At 36.8% G+C, this 21,739-nt stretch overlaps 1 protein-coding gene and 1 long non-coding RNA gene across 9 annotated transcripts in view; both read left to right on the top strand.

Annotated features, from left to right (window-relative positions):
- Positions 1-7,554, top strand: part of DGKB (diacylglycerol kinase beta) — a 703,399-nt gene extending 695,845 nt beyond the window's left edge. For 7 of the 8 annotated variants that reach the window (XM_049714819.1, XM_004263483.3, XM_033400058.2 and 4 more), the window contains one exon: positions 3,777-6,787. In XM_049714819.1, coding sequence (XP_049570776.1) covers positions 3,777-3,884 — 108 coding nt within the window. In that variant the 3' untranslated portion in view covers positions 3,885-6,787. Of the gene's footprint in view, positions 1-3,776; positions 6,788-7,057 lie in introns of those variants that run through there. The other variant, XR_007479225.1, reaches the window with a different exon arrangement.
- Positions 7,555-8,898: 1,344 nt separating this feature from the next.
- LOC125965403 (uncharacterized) lies at positions 8,899-11,960 on the top strand. The gene is made up of 3 exons (XR_007479238.1): positions 8,899-9,042; positions 11,425-11,496; positions 11,813-11,960. It is a non-coding gene; the product is annotated as an uncharacterized LOC125965403 (long non-coding RNA).
- Positions 11,961-21,739: the final 9,779 nt, after the last annotated feature.

Genomic DNA, 21,739 nt, shown 5'->3' with positions numbered 1-21,739 from the left:
ACTGTTCACCATGTACTGTAAGATATAAACCTCTCTTCTATCCCTTTTAGGACATCGTTTTTCAATTCTATGTTCTTTGATAGTATTACTTTTATGGGAGTAGACTTTTGTCAAGAGCAACTCAAAGAGCTGGATGAAACAGGTAGCATGTGAATAACGTGTGTAAAGCACTTAGCATAATACTCAGCACACAGTAAAAGCCAAATCTTGTTATTTTTATTCTTGTTATTATTGGTCATATTACAATTATGAGGTGGAGCTCTCTATCACACCATGCAACCCTGACAACGTCATAGAAACAAGAAAACTGTGCCTTATAATCCTTCATCTGGTTTCTATATGTGAATTTTTATTTCATATTGAATAATTATAAAACTGAAATCATTTTTTTTCTGTTTATATTTTTAGATGTGTCCAATCTTAATTTGAAATAGGAAGACAGAAGTAGAAAGAGTCATGAGACTTTTGCTGCTGTTGTTTTCCAAAGGAATAGATGATAAGTAAAAATGAAGAGTTCTTAATAGAACATCATTCTAATTCTGACAGTATCTATCTTGCATTTTTAGCAATGCTCTTCGACCTTCGTACAGCCATTCCAGCTCCTGGGAGCCCCATCACCATTGCTTATGAGTGCCCACAATTCTCTCTCAATTATAATCTCAGGTTCTCTTCCAAACTAAACAGTCTTGCAAACTGCCTTGCCCATAGCTGGTGCTCCATAAATATTTGATGTATTGAGAAACAATTAAGAAGTAACTACCTGACTCAAAAAAAATGGAAACACTCAAAGAGAACCTAATGTTTGGTTCATGTTTTCAGATTGCTGAGACTTAATATAATAAAATCTTTGGGGGATAAAATCTGCTCCTTACTCCGTATTGTTTTTCTTGTAGATAACAGGTTCTCAAAAAAAGTAGTAATAAAAATATAAGGATGTGGAGTCAAAACAGGCATGTGAGTCATCCCATGCCTGGTGAGGCGCCCTTAACCAGGTTCCCCCAACACAGGCCATCTGAACCTAAATTACACTTAAGTCTCTACAGCTTTCTGAAACTTCACCTGGACTTGCTGTGACTACAGTACCAACAGTTCACCTGGACTGGAATTTTTCTCATCCTTAATGGAGTAGTTTTTGCTCTGCTCAAATATACAAAGACCTATAATTATCTGATGACATAATGTATGCAAAGAGCCTGGACACATACTAGACATCTTATGAGTGCGAGTTTCCTCCATGTAATCTCCCCTAAGAGGAAAACAGCCAATTGTTTCTCATTTTTATGAATAACAGACAGAAAGATGTAGTTGCATTTTGTATGGAAATAATGTTAAATTAAAGAAAGAGTTATGTACCTTGACCATAGGAGTGCTTAAATAACCAAGAAGATAGATTACAGATAATTTTAAAAATAGGACCATTATCCTGCTTTGAAACTATAACCTAGAATTCGAATTAGTCAGTAGTATGGATTAAGGGTCCCACTGTGTCAGGAGCACTGAATGAGATACTGTGCTATTTTTCAACGGAATAGCAACATGTGATTTCTTTTAAAAGGGATTGTTAATAAAAAGATAGCTATGATCAAAGAAAATCCAAATAACTTGAAAAATACAAAGGGCAAACAAAATCTCATACACAATAAGTTGAGGTATTTGGGCTATGCTTTGTCATAAATTGACGCTAATCTTTTGTGACTAGAATGATATATTTCTTCCAACATCTTAACAACAATAATTTGTTAATAATCTTGTTTTCCAAAAGGCCCTAATATTATCATACCCTCTAAAGGATTTAGTCCAGCAACTGGGAATCAGAAATTTTTATTTTTTTACCTTAGCTACTTACATTCTGTTTGAATCTAAGGTTATGACATAAGTAATATGTGTTAACTGCCTCATCAGGTACTCCTTTTAAACTAACATATTTTTATAAATTTTTATAAATTTTTATAAAAAATTCATTTTGATTTTCAGCGTTAAAAAAAAATAGTGCCTTTCTGCTTAGCCTTGTATTTCAGCATCTATAACACTATTGAACGTGCTTGTTAAATTTCTCTTTCTTACTTGACTATAATTTACTGGGGATAGAGATTGTACTTTGTTTATTAGAGGTTCATGGTACAGTGTCTGAGGCATAGTAGGGGCTTGATACATTTTGTGAAATGAATAAATGAGTGAATGATGGTGTATTAGGTTTTATACTCTAGAGGAGTATAAAATCAATGGCATAAGGTAGGGCGTAATTTGAAACTGAATTATTAGGAGAGAAAATCTGGTAGAGATCTTTTTCAATCTACATAGATAGGTGCATTCTAGCATCTTAACTATCTGGCTATTGATTCCCCAATTCATAAGATAAGAAAAATAAAATAAAATGAAATCAGATATCCAGAGAGTTTGAGGCTGGTTTAGCCTGGTGGCCTTTTACAGGTGCAATTTATCTTTACAGTACAAAGAACACTGAATCTTCCCAGAATAACCTGATTCCAACAGAGTTAAATAAAGAGTTGTTCGTTTATCCTGATTTTTAACATAGTTCTGTCTTTCTAGACTGTGAAGTAAATCTCCATTTCCCAACAGCCCCAGTGCTGATTTTAATGATCGTGTCCACGTGACATCCACTTTTTTTTGTTTCATTGCTATTAGTCAATGACAAGTGAAGGATATTCAGTTTAACTTGAAAATGTCAGCTATGCACTTTAAGAGATATATTTTTGCAGCTTTTAATGAGGTGGTGTTTCTTTTTGAAAGAAATACTCATCTCTGATGCGGGTGCTGTGCTGGTGACAACTGATATTTAATAAGCGATGGTTCTTATATTAGTCGCAGTTCTCTAAAGAAAATGTCTCAGATTGCTTTTGAAAAACTCTTAGCGTCACTAGCCCAAAGGCAAGATGTGACCTTTTTATTACATAATGAGAATCATTTATTATCTTACAATGTATCTTAAAGTCACAGACAAAATGCCACTTTGATAATTGCTTTCAATTAGCTTTGAGCATAGCATATATTCATAAAATGTCTTCTCTAATTTAGGCTTGAATTAGAGAAAATTGCAGACATAATCTACTTTAAGGTTGTCTCATTTAAGGTGATTCGTAGTTTTATTTCAAAGAAATCAAAAAGAGTAGCTTTAGAACAGTCTCTCAGAATGTTTTAAGCAGGCTTTTCAATATTTGATTCTATTCTATTACCAATTAATTAACAAATTAGAAAGCTAGTTCATCATTTCTGACCTTTTATGCACGCTAACTTCTGACTTTCATTCGTAATGATTGTTTTGAAATTAAGCCCTGCAGTTCATATTGAAAGAGAGAAACAATCTGATTAGCAGAGTAAATAAGGCTTGCCTTGATATCAAGTACATCTTGATGTTGGGCTATAACTGGGATTCTGAATACTATAATGGTGCAGCCTTTCCTATCTTAAGTAAATAATACATAACTAATGGTCAATAAATTATACTAGATAATCACGTGGCATGAACAAGGAATTTGGGGGTGTTATTACAAGAGAGGTTAGAAGTAATATGATATTTAAAATGTAGTTTCAATTAAATTTAATTTCTTGGTATCACCCTGAGCATTGGAATATAGTTTAAATACATACCTTATCTTCCTTAAAAATATTTTTGAAATAATAGAAACTCTGAAAATACATTTTACACTTGTGTTGTTTCAGTAATTCAGGGAATATTATTAACCTTAAGAGAGATTCTCAGAAATTGGTGTTGTATCTGGAGATTACTGTACCCTCTTTGTCTTTTTTTTCCCTAGATAAAAATTATGCACAAGAACCAAGCCCCGATGCTGATGGGCCCTCCTCCAAAAACCGGGTTGTTCTGCTCTCTCATCAAAAGAACAAGAAACCGAAGCAAGGAATAATCCTGTATCTTTTCATTCTTAGAGATTTAATTAGCATAATTGGGCCATGGAACACTTATGCTGGAAATCGTTGAACAATTTCAAGTCTCCTGCTCATGCAAAATCATGGAATTGGTTTAACAGTTTTTGTTACTGAGCTAATGTAAAATCCAGCTATTAGAAAATTTAATGTCTCAGTTTTTATAAGCATCTTTGCATGAAGAAAGCAGAAGTTTACATGAAGTGATACTGCCTATTTTTGTTGCATGCATTCCCATAAATTTTTTTGTCTCCTACCCATTCCTTCTCCAATTTCCATTTACTAACCTGTAAAAAAAACCTGTACAACAAAAAAAGGAAATATCACGGGAAATGTGATTCCAGTTATTAATAAGCACTACTTAATAATGCTACAATAATCATAATTGCAGATTGCTATACTTTTCCCTTTAGAATCAAACAGTATATCAATGATCTTTGACCTGTGAGTTGAGGAGAAGCTTTTAATTGAAAGGTTTTGTTAAATAGTTGTCTACTTGCTGTATCTAAGTAGTTTTTCTTCGACATCTTGATGCTTCTGAGTGGAATTTAAGATATCAGGTATAAAGTATTCTTATGCTAAGAAGTAGGAAGTGGTTTTTAGTTTGTTTAGTTTTGTTTTTAATTCCAGACATAAGTGGAAACATATTACTTGGCAGTAAAGTATGTTAACATGGCAAGCCTTATTCCCTTCTGCATGTGAATTTAGAAGAAAATTCTTAATCACAACAGTAACCAAATAGATGTTTGAAACTATGTGCCTAATAAACTGTGTTTCCCACCAAAGATTCAGAAAAAGATGCTTTGAGAGAAATGGGTTAATGCATAATTAATTAAGCATTGTGGAGAAAATCTATGGTTCTAATGTGCAATTTTGTGATGACTAAAACTCTGGAAGAGAGTGAACTACCCATTAATTATAATTAAAATTCTCACTTTTCACAGACAATAAGCCGTACAACACAATCAAAGCTCAATGGCTGATTTCTTGCTTTTTTGGTCATTTATAAGTATAGACGTCTGTAATTTTTAATGGGTCAGTTAAGTACACTTGAGAAAGTAAATGATTGTATCAGTTCCTTTCTAGTATAAATTGATACCTGTAATAATATTGAGCTCATTGAAGTTAATCATGCATGCATTTGCACCCTCCCCCTCACCTCCTCTACTCCCATCTCTGTGACATTTCAAATATTTATTTGGAAATAACGGCCTAGATTGTTGTTAAAGTATTTCATGGCCTGGGTGGATCCTCTGATTGTTTGAAGAAATTATGGAATAGTATTTTTTAAGTGTTTCATTAAGCCTATGATATAAAATGAAATGCTATTCTGAGCAGATTTGGTATTGTTCATTCATATTGACCTGCATCTTATCATTGTATGTTTTATGTTTTCAAACGTGCCATAAGGAAAACAAGTGCTCGAAGTGCATGATTTATTAGTTTCTCTCTCCACTCTGCATTAAAGTACTAATGATTTATCAGTTCTATTTTTCTATTGATTCATTCATCTTTGAATTACAAATAACATTTAGTGATTCTGTTGAACATAATCCTGAGCATGGATTTATGGATTTCAAGTGAAATTGCTATAATTTTTGTTCTTTGATTTGAAGACTCAACTGAATGCTGTTATGTAAAATGGCTACCCTCAAGCATTGTGCTGTAATGGAAGATTATGTATAAAGCGTATTCTTTTAGTGTTCCAGGAACATTGGATGGTAAATATCAATCAACAATAAGTTTAATTGCTTTGAAAATAAAATCTTTTGAATAAATTAAGACATAATTTAACATTCTCAGGAAAATTATCATTACAATTGCAAATGTAGCAAGCAATCACTTGCCCTTGTATAATAAAAAAAAAAGTTATTTGGCAGAGCTGTAATCAAGACCAGAAGAAATCTCAAAGCAGTAACAAATGCATTACTGATGTCATGTTACATAACACACACATTGATTTTGTGTATCTATGGTTACAGGTAATAAATATTTTCACATAAATTGACAAAATTTTCTACAATGGGCAGGCAGGCCTTGTGTCAAGAACATATTCTGAAGCCACTAATTACTTTACGTTCAGTACAACATACCGTTATTTCTTGGCTACCTTTTATAGTATATAGTTTGAAGGCAGCAACAGTTTGTGAATCATTTTTAACAGTCTGTGCAATGAAAAGCTGTTGAATAGACAGTGGGATGAGAGAAATCAAACAGCCGGCCTATCAGACTTCAATCGTTGAAATAATGGGATGCAGCTTTACTTCACTGTAGCTATATCATAATTAGTGATGATCGTAGTTACATTCTCAGTCAGTAGGATTCATTGGTACCAATAATAAATGTTCAAATAGGAATCAAATTTTACTTTTCCCAACTCATTTTCTAAAGATACTGATGAGCTTGCCCTTCGAGTACACTACTCCTGGGGTTTGGAAAGTAGTTTTTAAAAACCTACTTTGATGGTTTTGAAATCAGAGAAGGTGTTCTCCCCATTTTTATGACAGCTTCAAGTGAAGGATGTATATTTTAAGAAAAACTCCAAACTGAAAGCTCCATGGTATATAGGAATATTAAATAATGTTAGCTTTGGAAGATGGAAACTTTTCTTATGTGTGTGTGGGTGAGTGTTTGCGTTGTTGAGTCAACCTCTTTTAAATACAGCAGATGTAGTTGTACAAAGTTTTAAGTGGATGAAGCTCTTGAGTAAAAATTAAACGGGGATCGCAGGGGTCAGAGGAAAAGGGGAAAAGAGATATGTACTTTGCTAAACAGTGCCATACACTGAGGAGATAAATAGAGATTCCAGAATAAACCTGGATATCTATGCTTCTAACAGGAAAGGAGGTGTCTGTGTAGATCCAGGAACTTTGAAGGACATAAATGTATTTCTCCACTTACATGTGTGTACCATGTGTATCTGACGCTAAGAGTGCTGGTCAATTTATTGTGGCAGGAGAAAATATCTGGAAGAAAGTGAAGAAAACAGAATTTTAAAAGTTTTTATTTTTTAAACAGTTTATGTGATTATAGCCAGAATAAAGCAAAAGACTCAGATATTTAGTGTATTCTACTGCAGGGGGAAATTTAAATCCAATGAGAATTAATGAATGACATATATTTTTTTGCATTTTGTTCTTTTGTCCTTGTTTAGGAGGATGGGAAACAACTGCAGTTTTCAAGGAAGAATCTGTTTTGAATCTCAGACTGTATTCTACTTGAATAAGACGAAACTTATGACCCCATTCCTTTTTGTGTCAAAGTTAGTTTGTTTTTAATTGGTTATAAAAAGGACAATGTACCTTTCTTGGCACATATTAGCCCAAAGAGCTATTCAAATACACTACGTATGTTCTAAATTAAAATATTAAGTCCTTGTAATATATGTTGAGAATGTAAAGTTTAAATAAATAAATAAACAAACTTGCAGAAGAACTTTTATTTTGTGAAATGCAGAAATCACCCCTTAAATCTCTCAATTAAAGTGCATTCTATTTAAATAAAGTTTGAATAAACTCACATTTAAAGGATTCTATACATCTGTATTGTGCTTAAAAACATGGAATTCATTTCATTATACTATCTTAATTATTTTCTCAGAAAGTGTTACATACAGTATCCTGCTTTTTTGAAATAAAAATGTTAACCATTCAGTGTGTCATTTCTTACCGCCATTTTGCCCTGATTTTTTCCGTAAATGAGCTCTCCAAGCAATTGACAGTCAGTCTACCCCAGTGAATATCCACTGGGGGTACCAGACAGACCACCTGTCTTTTGTCAGGGAGAAAGGAGGCTGGGTATTTGGGGGCGGAATTTGTTGTCATTAAGAATCAAACCATTCTACTTTGTGGTGCTTTGGCCCCAAGGTGCTGCTGTGAACATTATTCCACCAATTTCAGAGATTCCAGGAATGCCAGCAAACTGGATGATAGAATCATGGGGACTGAAAGACTAGGCTGGGGGTTCTGTAAGGGCTTACATTGAATTTTCTGGATGAAACTGATTTCTGATTTTATTTTGTGTAACTGACTTCAGCAGATATCTCATGGGCACTGACTAGGTACACGGTATTTTACAAAGGGGTTGAAGAAATTCAAGAATTTTTTTAATGATACAATCTCTTCTGTAAGTGTCTTTCCATCTATTGGAAGAGTTAAGTAAATTATTGACCAAGGTAAGAACCAAGGTAAGCAAAATATGATACGTATTCAAATGAGGACAGGGGATTTGGTTGAAGGTATTTTTAAAAATCCTCTAGAGAAGGTAAATCTGTAAATGGCTTTCCAGGGTAACTAGACTTTTACATGAAGAGAGAAGGAGAAAGAAGGAGCTCCTGAATCAGAGAAGGTGAGGAGGGCATAGGGATAGAAACCAGGTCCTGGGTGCTTCATTGCCTCAATTCATTAAAAGTTTAGGGAATTCATAAATCAGGCATTTGAATAGTGGGTTTATTTTAAATTATTAGGAAGGAGCAAGAGAAGAGGATGAAAAAGGGGGAAGCAGGGAAAAAATAAAGAAGAGAAGTAATGAAGGAGGGAGAAAGAAGAAGGCAAAACCCCAAATTAGGATTAAGTGTCTGTCAATTAATTTTGCATTCTGGAAGAGAGACAAAACAACAACAACTACCAAGTCTGACTTAGAAAGCCTCAAAGCAATATCTGGCCATTCTACATTTTCAGAGAGTTTTGTTAAAATAATGTAAGTAATTTTATAAACTCTAAAACTTACAGAAAACTAAAGTAATAGAGAATACTAGTTGTAAAATGTGTTAATGCTAAATGTATAAAAATTAAATATTTAGAAAACCCATGTAAAATAATACAAGTTAAAAATTCATAATATAATAATAGACTAGAATAATAGAAAAAAATCCTAGTAGAATAATATAGTCTAACGTCTTACAAATGGAAGCAGAGTCATAGCAGGTTCAAAAGTCTCTCTCTCTTACTCCATTTTTCTATCCAGATATCCAGTTGATCTCATTGAGTCAATTGCTCTAAGAAAAAACACATTCAGGGTTGACTAATGACTACAAACGTATAAAGAAGTTGTTGGAAGAGTTTGATGTTGTTCCCATGTCAGAGCACAGTTCAAGGACCAGAGTTATTCAACTAGCAACAGCTACATCAGATGAAACAAGTGAGTTGAAAATCATTGGAAAAATTTGATAGATTACTTACACCAAAATATATTCCAGGAGTAGATAGATATTAGATAGATAGGTACATAGATACATAGATAGAAATCTTTGGAGAATTAGATATTTTCTTTGAAAAATTAAAGGGAATTTTAAAATATTTTGATCCACTCATACTTTTATATAGGTTATTAAATATTTTTAATTTCAGCCCAGGCTCATTGGCTTCTCTCTCTCCATCTATCATTGCCTTCCCCAACCCTGTTTTACTCATTATATATGTTTCCTTATATTTACTGCATAAACATCACCTAATTTATGGTTTTAAATATACCTATACACCTAGGACTCCCTATTGTGTATCTCTAATTCAACTGTTTTTGAATTCAGTTTATATTTTTGCTGCCTATTTACTTTTCTTGAGTATGCCACAGGCGTATCGAACTAAAAGTCTCCAAAATAATACAAATCCTTTTCCACCTACTGTACAAATTTCTAGGTGAATTGCACCAGTTTGGTCTCTGAAGTGAGAATTGAGGGAAAGGCTCAACCATTCCTAAATACCACTCCTACCCGTCCACTCAGTCCCATCCCCTCTACCACCTAATATTTATCAAGTCCCTTCCCTACTCATCATCCCTGTGGTCTTTGTCCAGATCTTCATTTCCTACCTAAATTATAATTGTAGTCCGGGGTCGATCCAGGTCCTTTTTGTCCTGAAGCTCATAAAATTGAGTGACATCTCATTAAAAAAAAATAATAATAATACAAAATTACAAAGCAAAATATCTTTTTAGAAAGAGAATTAATTGCCCAGTCCATTTCCCTGTTTTTCCCTACACTTTTTGGCTGCATCCTCTTTGGTCCTCTCCTTGTAGGTAACAGTTTTGTAATATTTTTTCACAGAGCAAATAGAAAGATAACAATCTTTTCTCTAGGATGGTTGAATAAGCTTTTTAATTGATTGTTTCAAAATTTATTTTGGCTTCCTAACTCCCGTTGATAATGTTCCAATGTAATTTCTCCAAAGTAACCTTTTTGTGTGGTTGAATTAATTTTTTTAATTTTTATTTTATATTGGAGCATAGTTGATTAACAATGTTGTGTTAGTATCAGGTGTACAGCAACCTGATTCAGTGTTACATATGCATGTATCTGTTCTTTTTCAAATTCTTTTCCCATTTAGGTTACAGTATATTGAGCAGAGTTCCCTGTACTATACAGTAGGTCCTCGTTGGTTATCCATTTTAAATATAGCAGTGTGTACATGTCAGTCCCAAACTCCCAATTTATCCCTCCCCCAACCCCACTCTTACCCCGTGGTACCCATAAGTTTGTTCTCTAAGTCTGTGAGTCTGTTTCTGTTTTGTAAATAAGTTCATTTGCATCATTTTTGTTTTAGATTCTGCATATTAGCGATATCATCCCAGGTGGTTTCTCAGAGAATTCCAGCCCTTTGACCCCAGTAGTCGTGGTCTAGCTCATTCAGGTCCTCACAGGACCCAGAGGCCAGTAGGCCAAGGTGAAAATGGCCTCTAAGCTTGGAGTAGAGCAGCATCTCTTGGGGTTCATTTTACTTGAGGTCAAGGTTAGTGTGGATGCTCCCCTAGGCTACACAGGGTGTTGTCTTGTGTCCTGGTGGATATGGTGGTCCCCAGAGTGAAACAGTGCTCTGGGACTCTGCCCTGTGACTGAGCAGGTTGCTGCTTCCTCCCTCTATTCATCAAGTTTGGGGATGGGCCCATGCCAGTAAGATAACCAGAAGATTCAGCGTGAGAACTTCAAGATAAATCTGCCTTTGGGAACTTTAAGAGGATTCTGGGCACAGAGGTATAAATTTTGATCCCAGCTGCTTGTTTTACAGAATATGTTTCAGGAGAAAATTAATCTCTCTAAGCCTCAGTTTTCTCACCTTCAAAATAGGGATAAACATAAGACCTGTTTTGGGGTTACTGTGAAGATTAAGTAGAGATAATTTTCAAAATTATTTTCTATCAGCAAACATTCAAATTACTTCTTTCAGCTTCAAAGGAAATGTAATAGTATTAATTGTAGTAGTAGTAGTAGGAGCAACAGCAGGAAAATCCTATTTGTCCCTACTTCAATCCTTCATCTACGATGCCAACTGTATTTTTCTAGAAATAGATGATATTCCTTATTGAGTCACCCTTTTTTACATGATAGAAGCTCAAAACCCTCATGTACACAAGGGCTTTCATAAGCTGGACCTTGTCAACCTTTCCTGTATCCTCTTCCCTCTTATCCCCGTGTGCAAAACATAGTTCCAGCTACACTGTTCTACTTATTCACTAGACATGCCATGTTCTTCCATGACTATGCACCTCGTAAGATTTTATAATGATTGGCACATTCCCTTCCTCAAGGTTTGTTCACCTCCATTCGGAAGGATTTCTGGAACCACCCTGGTCTCGAATGCATTGGAATGAGTTTTTCTGGTGAGTCGTTTGTGCTCCTTTAAGACTCTGACACCTATGCTAAAGTTCTTTGACTTGTATTTTAAATGGTTACTTATCTGATTCTCTCATTAAACTTGTGAGTCCTTTGAAAGCCAGTCTTGGGTCCTCATCACTACTGTTCCCCTGGGGCCATCCCATATCAGATACCCAATAATCTTTGAATGAGTAAATAACAGACAGCCACTAAAACAAGTCCCAAGTCACTATAAAATGCATTGCTTGTTTCAGAAGAAAATATATTAAAAGGAAGGAAAAAAATAGTCTGTATTTAGCGTAGCTGCTTTCTATTCTCCAGGGAATGGTGAGGAGCTGCTAGGCAGAATAATGAGCCCCTAATCTTTGGAACCTGTGAATATGTTATGTGACACAGCAACAGGGAATTACCGTTTCAGATAGAGTCAAGAATGCCAATCAGCTGACTTCAAGATGGAGTGTTCTGAACTATCCAGGTGAGCGTAATGTAATCCTAAGGGTCCTTTAAAGTAGAAGAGGTCAGAGGTCAGAGTCAAAAAGGGATTTGAAGGTGCTGTAGCGCTGCGTCGGAATCTACAGCAGGATGGAGATCACACGCCGAGGAGTGCGGAGGCCTCTAGATACTGCAAAAGGTAAGGAAACGGATTGTTACCTGCAGCCTCTAGAAGGAACCTAACACTTTGATTTTAGCCCAGTGAGACCCATTTTGGACTTCTGATTTGCAACACTGTGAGATAATAAATTTGTGATGTTGTAAGCCACTAAATTAGTGGTAATTTGTTACAGCAGCAAGAGGAAACTAACATAAGGAGGTAGGCAAGTAGAATAATCATGTTCAGAGCTGTTGCTACAAGTTGATGCCTTTTAAAATAGAGTAAAAGTTCTCTCACTTTAATCCTTCATACATTTGAAGTGCTTAATCCTCACTTAAATGCATTTGGATTACCAGAATCCAGTACACAAGTCTCACCTTGGACCCTATGTATATAAATTGATGGGGGGGGGAAGGGGAAGAAAGGGAGAGCAATGTTATTTCTTAGTTCATTCGTTTTTGAGTGATGCCACTCTAGCAAGGAAAAAGTGAAAAAAATAAAAGCATCTGCTGTGATGAGACCTATTTTGCTGAAGACGATGATCTCAGTAATTTCTTTCTTTCTGGTGATACGTTTAGTCCTGGTTTTAGTTTTGTGGAAGCTTGCAATCGAATAATTATTTTTTCTCCTTCTCTGGACACCTAAGACACTTTCTACTTTGGCCGGTAGGAATAAGAAAAAATAAAAGGTGACTGTAAATGAGAGGTTTAGAGTACTTCTCTCAAGTTAAATTATTTATGTTATGTCTGCCCCACGTTTTCCTGCACGTTCACTTTACAAGTTGAGCTTCAGCGGGAGCAATAGCTGAACAGAGTCGGCTAATGAAGCCGCCCCTACCCGCTGGGTCAGAGCCTTACCTCTGCTTTTGGTTTGCTGTCCCAGTTTGAAGCTTTTGAAGAGTGCGCTTGGCAAATGCTAATGAATTTAAGCTGGTTCATATGAAAATTATTAGGTGTTTTGAGGGGGAAATTAAGGTACTTTGCAAATATTTTACAGTGTAAAAGACGTTCCGGGCCTCTTATTCATAGATGAGAGTTTCCCAAGTCAAAGAAGGTTGCCAGCCAGATGAAAACTTAGCATATCTTTAACTTGAGTGCTTTTCCTATTCCAGAGCCTTTATTATTGTGAGTTTCACGCATCGCTATTGCCACCCACACAGCTGGGAGACATTAATAAATTCGGTGGTCTTCTCAGTACATTTTAGTGACAGAAACTCCCTCCTTGAACTTCAGGCCCCCCTGAATGCTTTTCCAACTAGGCCTGAACTTTTGGACTTCTTTGTCTCTGCATTGTCCAGTTTTAGCAAGAATCTTGCTAAGTCAGTTTAGCCAGATTCCTCAAACTCCATAGCTGATCACTCCATAGCTAATCATGATTCTCAGCCCCCACCACTGCCCAGGTGATACTTGTTTACCCTGCCTGCCTTCAACAAGAATGCCCCTTGCCCTGGATCTCTCTCCCCTATGGTATAATTCCACTGCAGTTGTTCTGTTACCGAACCAAACTTGGGTCTGCTGGCTTGCACAGTAAAGCCAATCTATCAGTACTAACACTGGTTTCTGGTGAAGGAAAGTGCAGCTTTTACTGCAGGGCACCAAGCAAGGAGTCAAGGCAGCTAGTGGGCAAAAGGCCTGAATTCCCTGACGGCTTTCAGGGAAGGGTTTTTAATGACAGGGTAAGGCAGAGTTACCAGGTGTGTGACCAGCTTGTGGACATTGTTCTGACTGGTTGCTGATGAGGAAATTGGGAGTCAACATCATGGGGACTTCCCTGGTGATACAGTGGTTAAGAATCCACCTGCCAATGCAGGGGACACGGGTTTGAGCCCTGGTCCGGGAAGATCCCACATGCCACGGAGCAGCTAAGCCCGTGCGCCACAACTACTGAGCCTGCGCTCTAGAGCCCGCGAGCCGTGACTACTGAAGTCTGTGCACCCAGGGCTGGTGCTCCCGAACAAGAGAAGCCACTGCAATGAGAAGCCCGTGCACCACAACAAAGAGTAGCCCCTGCTTCCCACAACTAGAGAAAGTCCGTGCACAGCAAGGAAGACCCAACACAGACAAAAATAAATTTAATTAAAAAATCCTGAACCTTCTGGTTCCAACCAGCCTGGGGTCTATGTGCTTGTGGGCAACATGCAATTAATTTCTTCCACCTGGTGGAGGTTTCAGTATCTTCAAAGCAGCTCCAAGTATATGGCTCAGGGTATTATCTAGAGCCCTTGAGGAGGCAGTAAAGGTCCTTGACTTTGTTAATGGCTAAATTATTATTATTTTGTCTTGCTTGACTGTCTTCCTTTGTTTCTGCATTTTCTCACTTCTCTGATTAAATTTATCCTTGGCAACTTGGAGGAGGCCTAGGAAGCTAAGGTGTTTCTACAAACAAGTGGCAGTTGGAGGTCATGGGTGAGGGAGGTCTGCCCCAGGAAGGCTCCCTAGGGTCCTGCTCAGTTACAGTTCCTGTACCTAATCCCCCAGCTTCTCCCCCAGTAAAGTCTTCCTTAGCAGGCTTTAACAAGTGTCAGTGAATAATTTTTTCTTTAACAATAGTCTTTGGTGTAATCGAAAATTGGTATAATATAGGCAGCATATTACCAGAGTCTAAGGACTGTCTCCAAGTTCCAGCCCTATAAAATAATATTCCCTATGGAAATTCACCTTGTATTCCTACTGATGTAGATTAAATACAATCAAAAAATAATTTGAAAAAATCAGAATGTAGAAAGTAGTGTTATTACCCATGCAAAGATTTAAGACATTGATCATTTGCAATTCCATAATACAGGCGGTTGTAAAAGGGCCATATCCCCCAGATCCTACCTGAGTTTACCTGCAGCTCTGGAAAGTTCGCTACACGCTGATCGTTCACTGCCAGAGAACACTCTGCTGCAAGGAAGCAAACATCCTGGGGGCTCTACCCGGAAGTGTGTGCTGCCCAGTAATATCCACCAGCTCAACTTTCATCCAATCAGGGATAGAAATCCCCTGATGAGTGTCCCAGCCTCCCTTGTCCTTTCAGGTCTGACAATTCAGAGGTGTGGTTTCTTAGAGGGTTCCCAGTGGGACTGAGTCCCATTTGCCCACACAGCAGTAGCCTCCTTTACGAGCTTGTCTTGGGGTCTCTTACTTTTGCCTGTTTCTCACTTGTTTTTCCTGGCATTATCTTCCAAATGAACAACTGACACGCAACCTCAGGCTCTGCTTTGGAGGGAACCTTGTTTTGAGGGAGCTTTTTTGAGCACAAAGACAGCATTAATGTCCCACCTAAGCCCACCACTCCTGTAAAGAGAACTAGATATCAAAGGTGAAGGGAAAGGTGGCACATCAAATGCCTAAGGGCGTTAAAAGATAACCTGAGGCATGTTAAAAATGTTAAGAGTTTATTTGAGCAAAACTCCGTTAGAATCAGGCAGCATCTAATTTAGCAGGTAGAAAGGAGTTCCAAGGATCTGTATGAAAGGAAAACGTTTCATAGGCAGAAGGGAGCAGGAACAAAAAAGTAATTCCAGGCAAAAAATCTGAGTGGTTATTGCAAGGTTCCTTTCCTTGAGTGAATGGCAGGGATCTATTAGGCAGCTACCTAACTACTGCTGATTGGGAGATTCCTGACTGATTGGTTTAAGATTCCATTTCTGCAAGAGCTGGAACTATATTTAGGTCTCGGTTTGGTGATGTAAAGCTTAGCATAAGCAACTCCATTTGAGGCCTGTTGTATTGTTTTTTAAACAAGGGTAACATAGCGTAGCCCACCAGGTAAACCTCATGAGTGGGCATCAGATAACAGTGAGAACTGTGTTGGAACTAGCCCACTCACACGTGGTTTGTAGGGGGTGGAGCCACTCGGGGCAAGCAGATTTTTACCAAATGAGAAAGGTATTGTACACTGGCATCGCCATTTCTTCCACTTTCCAAGAGAAGGGGCGAACTAAGATTTTTGTATGAAGTCTTAATTTTAAAATGCTGTGTGGCTGACAAACAGATAAGCAAAAACACTTGTGTAAATTTTGTTCGGCTCACGGGCTCTGAAAGGTACTCACTACCTTTTATTTAAGAATCTTTTCCTCTGTAAAACATCACTTCTGCAGTCAGAAGGAGAACTACTTGCCTACTTGGTAATGATGAGACTCACTACTGTCCTTCCACTCTCCCTTTCTCTGCTAAGAAGTCTGGAACATTGTTTACATGAATTGTTTCAACTGAGATGATATATGCCGAAATACTGAGACAAAGATGATGTCTGTCTCTTACTGGTTCCTTTAACAAGTCTAGTACCTGTTTACAAGATGCCTGTGAGCTCAGGAAACATCCGTGACTAAAATAAAGGCCATTGTCCTCATGTGGGTTATATTCTAGCAGATGGGACCGTTAAACCATCTCTGTAAGCCATTTGAAATCGCAGTATCTAAAAGTTGTGATGAAAAACTTTTCATGAGGCTGTACTAGGGAAGTTTATAAGCAAGTATTTTACAGCAGAAGCAGTAACTTTCATATTATTATTAGGTTTAGAATATTTTTCATTCTTTACTCAATTTTCCCAGTCAAATTTTATTGACTCATATTTTCACTCAGGACTTTTACTGAAAGGGCTTTACATACTGAAAGCAAAAGGACAAAAAAAATCAATATGGTAGATGTTTTGTTTACATTACATGATGTTGCTATTTTTAATTACTGGAGCTGAAGATAACCTCCTTATGGTCGTATAGCTGACAACTAGGAATTGAGTATAGGCTTAAATCACTGCAAAGTACTTGTCATGACTCAATGTATACATGCCTTTTAAGGTAGGGTAGTAACAATGTGCCAAAGAATGAACATCTTTGGGACTCACACATTTACCTAAAATTTGGGAAAAAAAAAATTTATGTAAAATCCAACACAAATCCATATACATGTTTAAAACGGAGCAAATATTAAAGTGAAACTTAAGGTTTGCAATAGGTCACTTCAGATAGTCCGCTAAGTTCCCTGGTTTATGTAGTCAGAACTTTGGAAGATGCTTTGGGGAAAGCACCGCCCCATACTCAAATCTTGATGAACAGCCCGATCTCATTTGTAAGTTGCAGTCCGGTATGCAACTGCCTCCTGGCATGCTCCCCGGGTATTGCAGACTCATTGTGCCCGAAAGTTGCCTCCTCCGTATTCTCACTTGACAGCCTTCTCCCCTGTCTGTATCTGCTTTTTCACTTAATGGAAATGACACGACCCACTCTTCCATATCACCCCAGGTTTTCTATTTGGTTTATTTCGCATCTTTTCCTTCATCTTCTACTTTTCTATTCCCCTACTGTTGTCTAACTTTTGGTCCTTACCCCTCATGTGAACTTTTTTCAATAATTACCTAACTGATCTATGTGCTTTCGCTTTGTTCTGCTTTCAGTGATCTACCACACGATGCAAGGGTTTTTTTCTGAAACACCAATATATTACTGATACACTACTAATAACATACTGAAAAAATGACTATATACTGAATAAAATGAAGTTATTTTTCATATAAATGTGAATAGCTTTCAAAATTCTTAAATGATAATGCCTTTACTTGCTAGAATTAGAATAAGCTGGTTTGACTGAAGGAGGAAAGAACGAGAATAAAAGAAATATGCAGCAATCATCTCATCAAAATCACAATCCAGAGCCGAGTTAGGTGTGTGATAGTGATGAGGGGACTTTAACCACCACATAGATAGGAAGGCGTTGAATAATAGCTGACCTAGAAGACTTCTAGGAGTCTTCTCAACAACTCGGAGCTCTCCAAGGAATTCCAAGGCCGCGACCCTCATATTTCCTTTATCCTCTAACATCCTTGCAATCTTAGAAAATGCAGGGCTTTTAATATCTTATTGTTTATTAGAGAATTCATTGATGTATTCCAAACTTGTTTCCCTGCCTCCAGTCATTAAACGAATTGTGACTTATCATGCAATCGGTGCAAGAAATAATGGATAAAATAGGAGTTTAAAGCACTTAGCATCTGTAAAGAGCTGCAGAGGGGCAAAATAATATTTTCAAAATGTTTATATATATTTGTAACTTTTTCTATGCTCTCTAGTAACTGCTTGCTGGGACCTCTGTTGGGTTTTGGCTTGTAATGTTTTAGATTACCTTAACATATGCAGCTCTAAATAGCTGGCATTTCTTTTAAAGTTGTTGCAGCATAGATATTTTTTTCTTGTTCTCAGCATGTGTCTTCTACCTTTTAGAGAGTTTCTGAGAGAAAGACAAAAGTTTTGTCTCCCTCTCATTTATTCCCACACGTAACACATGCCACCTTACACAATTTGGCAGAGTAAATCGAATTGAACAATGGGGGAGTCAGGTACAGCCTGTATTAATTTCAAGGCATTAAACTTTATATTGCAGAAAGGAATGTTGAATGTTATTGGAAAATGCTCATTCAATTGTTAGTTTATTTATTTTCATATAAGAAAACAAATAGGCCAAATAGAGGTTCCCTTTTGTTCATGCAGCTGGAAGATCAGTGGTGATCTTCGGTTTAAAAAAAAAAAATGCTGTTGCTTAACAAATGCATAAATGAAGGTTTCTAAATGATCCTTTGGTTTCAAATAACTTTGCCGCTAAACACATAGTATTGACATTTAAGAACAATAACATTTATAAATTCAAGAATAAATTCTTAACTCTTTTGATTTTATGTTGATTTTATTCTCTAGTTTTTAAATACTCCTACACTGGAAACCTCTGTTGACTTTAAAGAAAATAGAAAACAATAACATCAAATCAATATTCCTTGCTAAAACTCAATCTTCCATTGGTTTCTAGTCCATATACTTTTTTTTTCCTTTTTTTTTCCATATACTTTTTAAAAAGCATAATAGCATCTAATTTCATAATTCTTAAATTGTTGGACATTTTCATTTTTGAGCTATTTTGAAATTTGACTTTTTCAAATTTGAAAAACAATTTTTAATAACTCATTTTACTTTTTAAATTATGTATTCCTTTTCTAAGTCTTGGGATTTGTACTTCAGATATGTGAACAGAATTCTCATTCTCTGGTGTCTTTATCTTGTCAAAAGTATCATTTAATTTCTATCATATTGTTAATTTCTCTAAATTAGTCCCAGTAATACTTTGCACGTTTTAGAAGCAGATATTTAGGGCGGTAAGAAGACCTCATTAAACATACCTTGAGGGCTTCCCTGGTGGTGCAGTGGTTGAGAGTCCGCCTGCCGATGCAGGGGACACAGGTTCGTGCCCTGGTCTGGGAAGATCCCACATGCCACGGAGCGGCTGGGCCCGTGGCCCATGGCCACTGAGCTTGTGTGTCCGGAGCCTGTGCTCTGCAACGGGAGAGGCCACAGCAGTGAGAGGCCCAAGTACCGCAAAAAAAAAAAAAAAAAAAAAAACCTTGAAAAATAATGCCTGCATAGCTTAAGTTCTTCGGCTGCATTCTCACAGTTAACTAGGAATAAAACACCCACCTATTCCAAAACTACTCCCATCTCCATAAATATTTCCAAATGGTTAAAAAAAAAAATACGATGAGACTTTTAAAATAGAAGGATTTTCAGTTAAATCTGAATTCTCCAATAGAAGTATATGGTAGAATAGTTATTTCCAAAATATTTGGTTTTAGAGAATATTTAATTTTAGAGGCAATTTGCATAATTATGTTTTATTAGGCAAATACTAAAATTTACTTCTCCTGAATAAACAATGCCTGGTAATATGGATAATTGAGGAGTGGGGTTGACAGGAGTTGGCAAGGTTTTTCAGAGTTTTAATATGTCTTGGGTAAAATGCAAAACCCCAAATCAGGTACGTAATTGAAAGTTATAATTGAAATAACTAAGAATAGCAACAAGAAGAAGAGAACCTAATCATGCATATACTTATATTAACTATTGATTATTTGTTATTTTAAAAGTTTAGACTTCCAGATTCTTTCAAGTTTTTTTTTTTTTTTTGGTTTAGAAAAATTGGTTAAGAAACAGTACAGCCAGGTATGGTGCTATCCAATCATAATGGTAAGAGCAAAGTTACAACATTATTTGATTTTTAGATTAGAGAAGAGCATATTTTTATTTATTTTAACTTTAAAAACGTATTTCTTTAAAAACTGATTTGAAGCAATTTTACCAATAAAACAGAGTCCTTAGTTTAACACTTTAAAGAGTAAATACCTCATAAATATTTTGTAGTATATGCACTCACTTTTAGCTTATCTCTACCAACTTAACATGGATTTTAAATTAAGGTCAAAGTCACTCCCAAGGCCTGTTATCAACCTTTGGCTGCATGGAAATGACAGGAAAGTGTCTCCTTTTCCACCATTGCCTGTGCTTACATGGACATGCATTCTTAGTCTGTTTCCCTTCTGCTGATGGTGTCTGTATCACTTGCCCTTTCAGTGGATTAACAGTGTTCTCGCAGATAGAGAAGAAAAGGTGTATGTATTCAATCTTTGACCTTCTCTATCAACTCAGGATTCAGATTTAGTCACATAGCATTTATTTTTATAATTGATTGCTCATGTTTTCACATATCCTGTTCACATGAAAACCAAGTTATACCTCCTTCTGGTGCAGGGATCACCAGGATCCTGTAGTATGAAGAGAAGGAGGCATGGGGTGATGGCATAGAGAGAGGCCAAGATGAGTCTTGATGCCTGCAATTGTGCCATTGTTTGTTTCAGCCACTAGGTGACACCGCTAAAGGGTGTCCACAAACTCCTGGAGGTGATGTCTATGCTGGTACAGATTCCTGAGTGCTCTAAGAGTGACTGCACCCCAAGCACAGGTTCTAAAGTTGTGCTTCCTTTCCTTTACTCACAATGTTTTGCCATTTCCCCAAATATAAAACATAACGCCATGCAACGTTTGCTCTGCGGGAGTATGCTTCCTCCTCCAAGCGAAAGTTGTGTTCGCACAACTTTCACTGCTTAGATCTTTGTCTTAATCTAAACACCAGCTTAGATTTTACCTTTCCTCACAGCTATTTTCTTTTAGGAGTGAAGTTTACTTTCCCTGCCAGTAGGTCTTTCTGAAAACATCCTGTTCTACTCTGGTCTCTTTACCTTTAAATTTAAGAGAGCCAGGGGTCAGGATTTCTAATCTCCCACAGTTATACTTATTGCTTTCTTCTTTTCTTCTGTCACCAGTGAGGAACCTCAGGAAATCCATCATGATGAAGTCACAAGAGGTTCTATCCTACCATTTTGTAGGGTTCCTCCTCTCCTAGCTCCTCCCTTTCACAATTCCATAATGCAGATCTACTTATCTGCAGCTCTTTTTGGAGAAGCCATACATACATACATACCTACACACATGCATAGATGCAATCATAAATGCTGCCTGATCAAGTACCTTTTATTCTGGCATGTGTATGCTGATCTGGCCTTGGTCAAAATTCAGCAGAGCTTACCCTCCTTCAATGTTTGTCATCTTCTCTAAGGGTGCCCTTGCCAATCCCAACTATAAATGGTTGCATTGTACCAAAAATGTGTAGTGTTTCCCACTGAAACAGATCTTACTTGCCTCTGGGAACAAAAAATTGATAGCACAATCCATGTCTGTAGGGACTGTTTATAGCCACATCTTTAGATAGGGATTTAGTTTTTATAAAGTGCTTCCTTTGAGAAACAGCCTTGCATAGCAGAAAGTTTACTGGGTTTTCAGTCAGCTTGACTCAACT

Source organism: Orcinus orca, chromosome 9 (genome assembly GCF_937001465.1).
Source record: "Orcinus orca chromosome 9, mOrcOrc1.1, whole genome shotgun sequence".
NCBI classification, from domain to species: domain Eukaryota; kingdom Metazoa; phylum Chordata; class Mammalia; order Artiodactyla; family Delphinidae; genus Orcinus; species Orcinus orca.
Note: the sequence above shows the minus strand (reverse complement) of the source record. Positions and strands in the feature narration are given on the sequence as shown.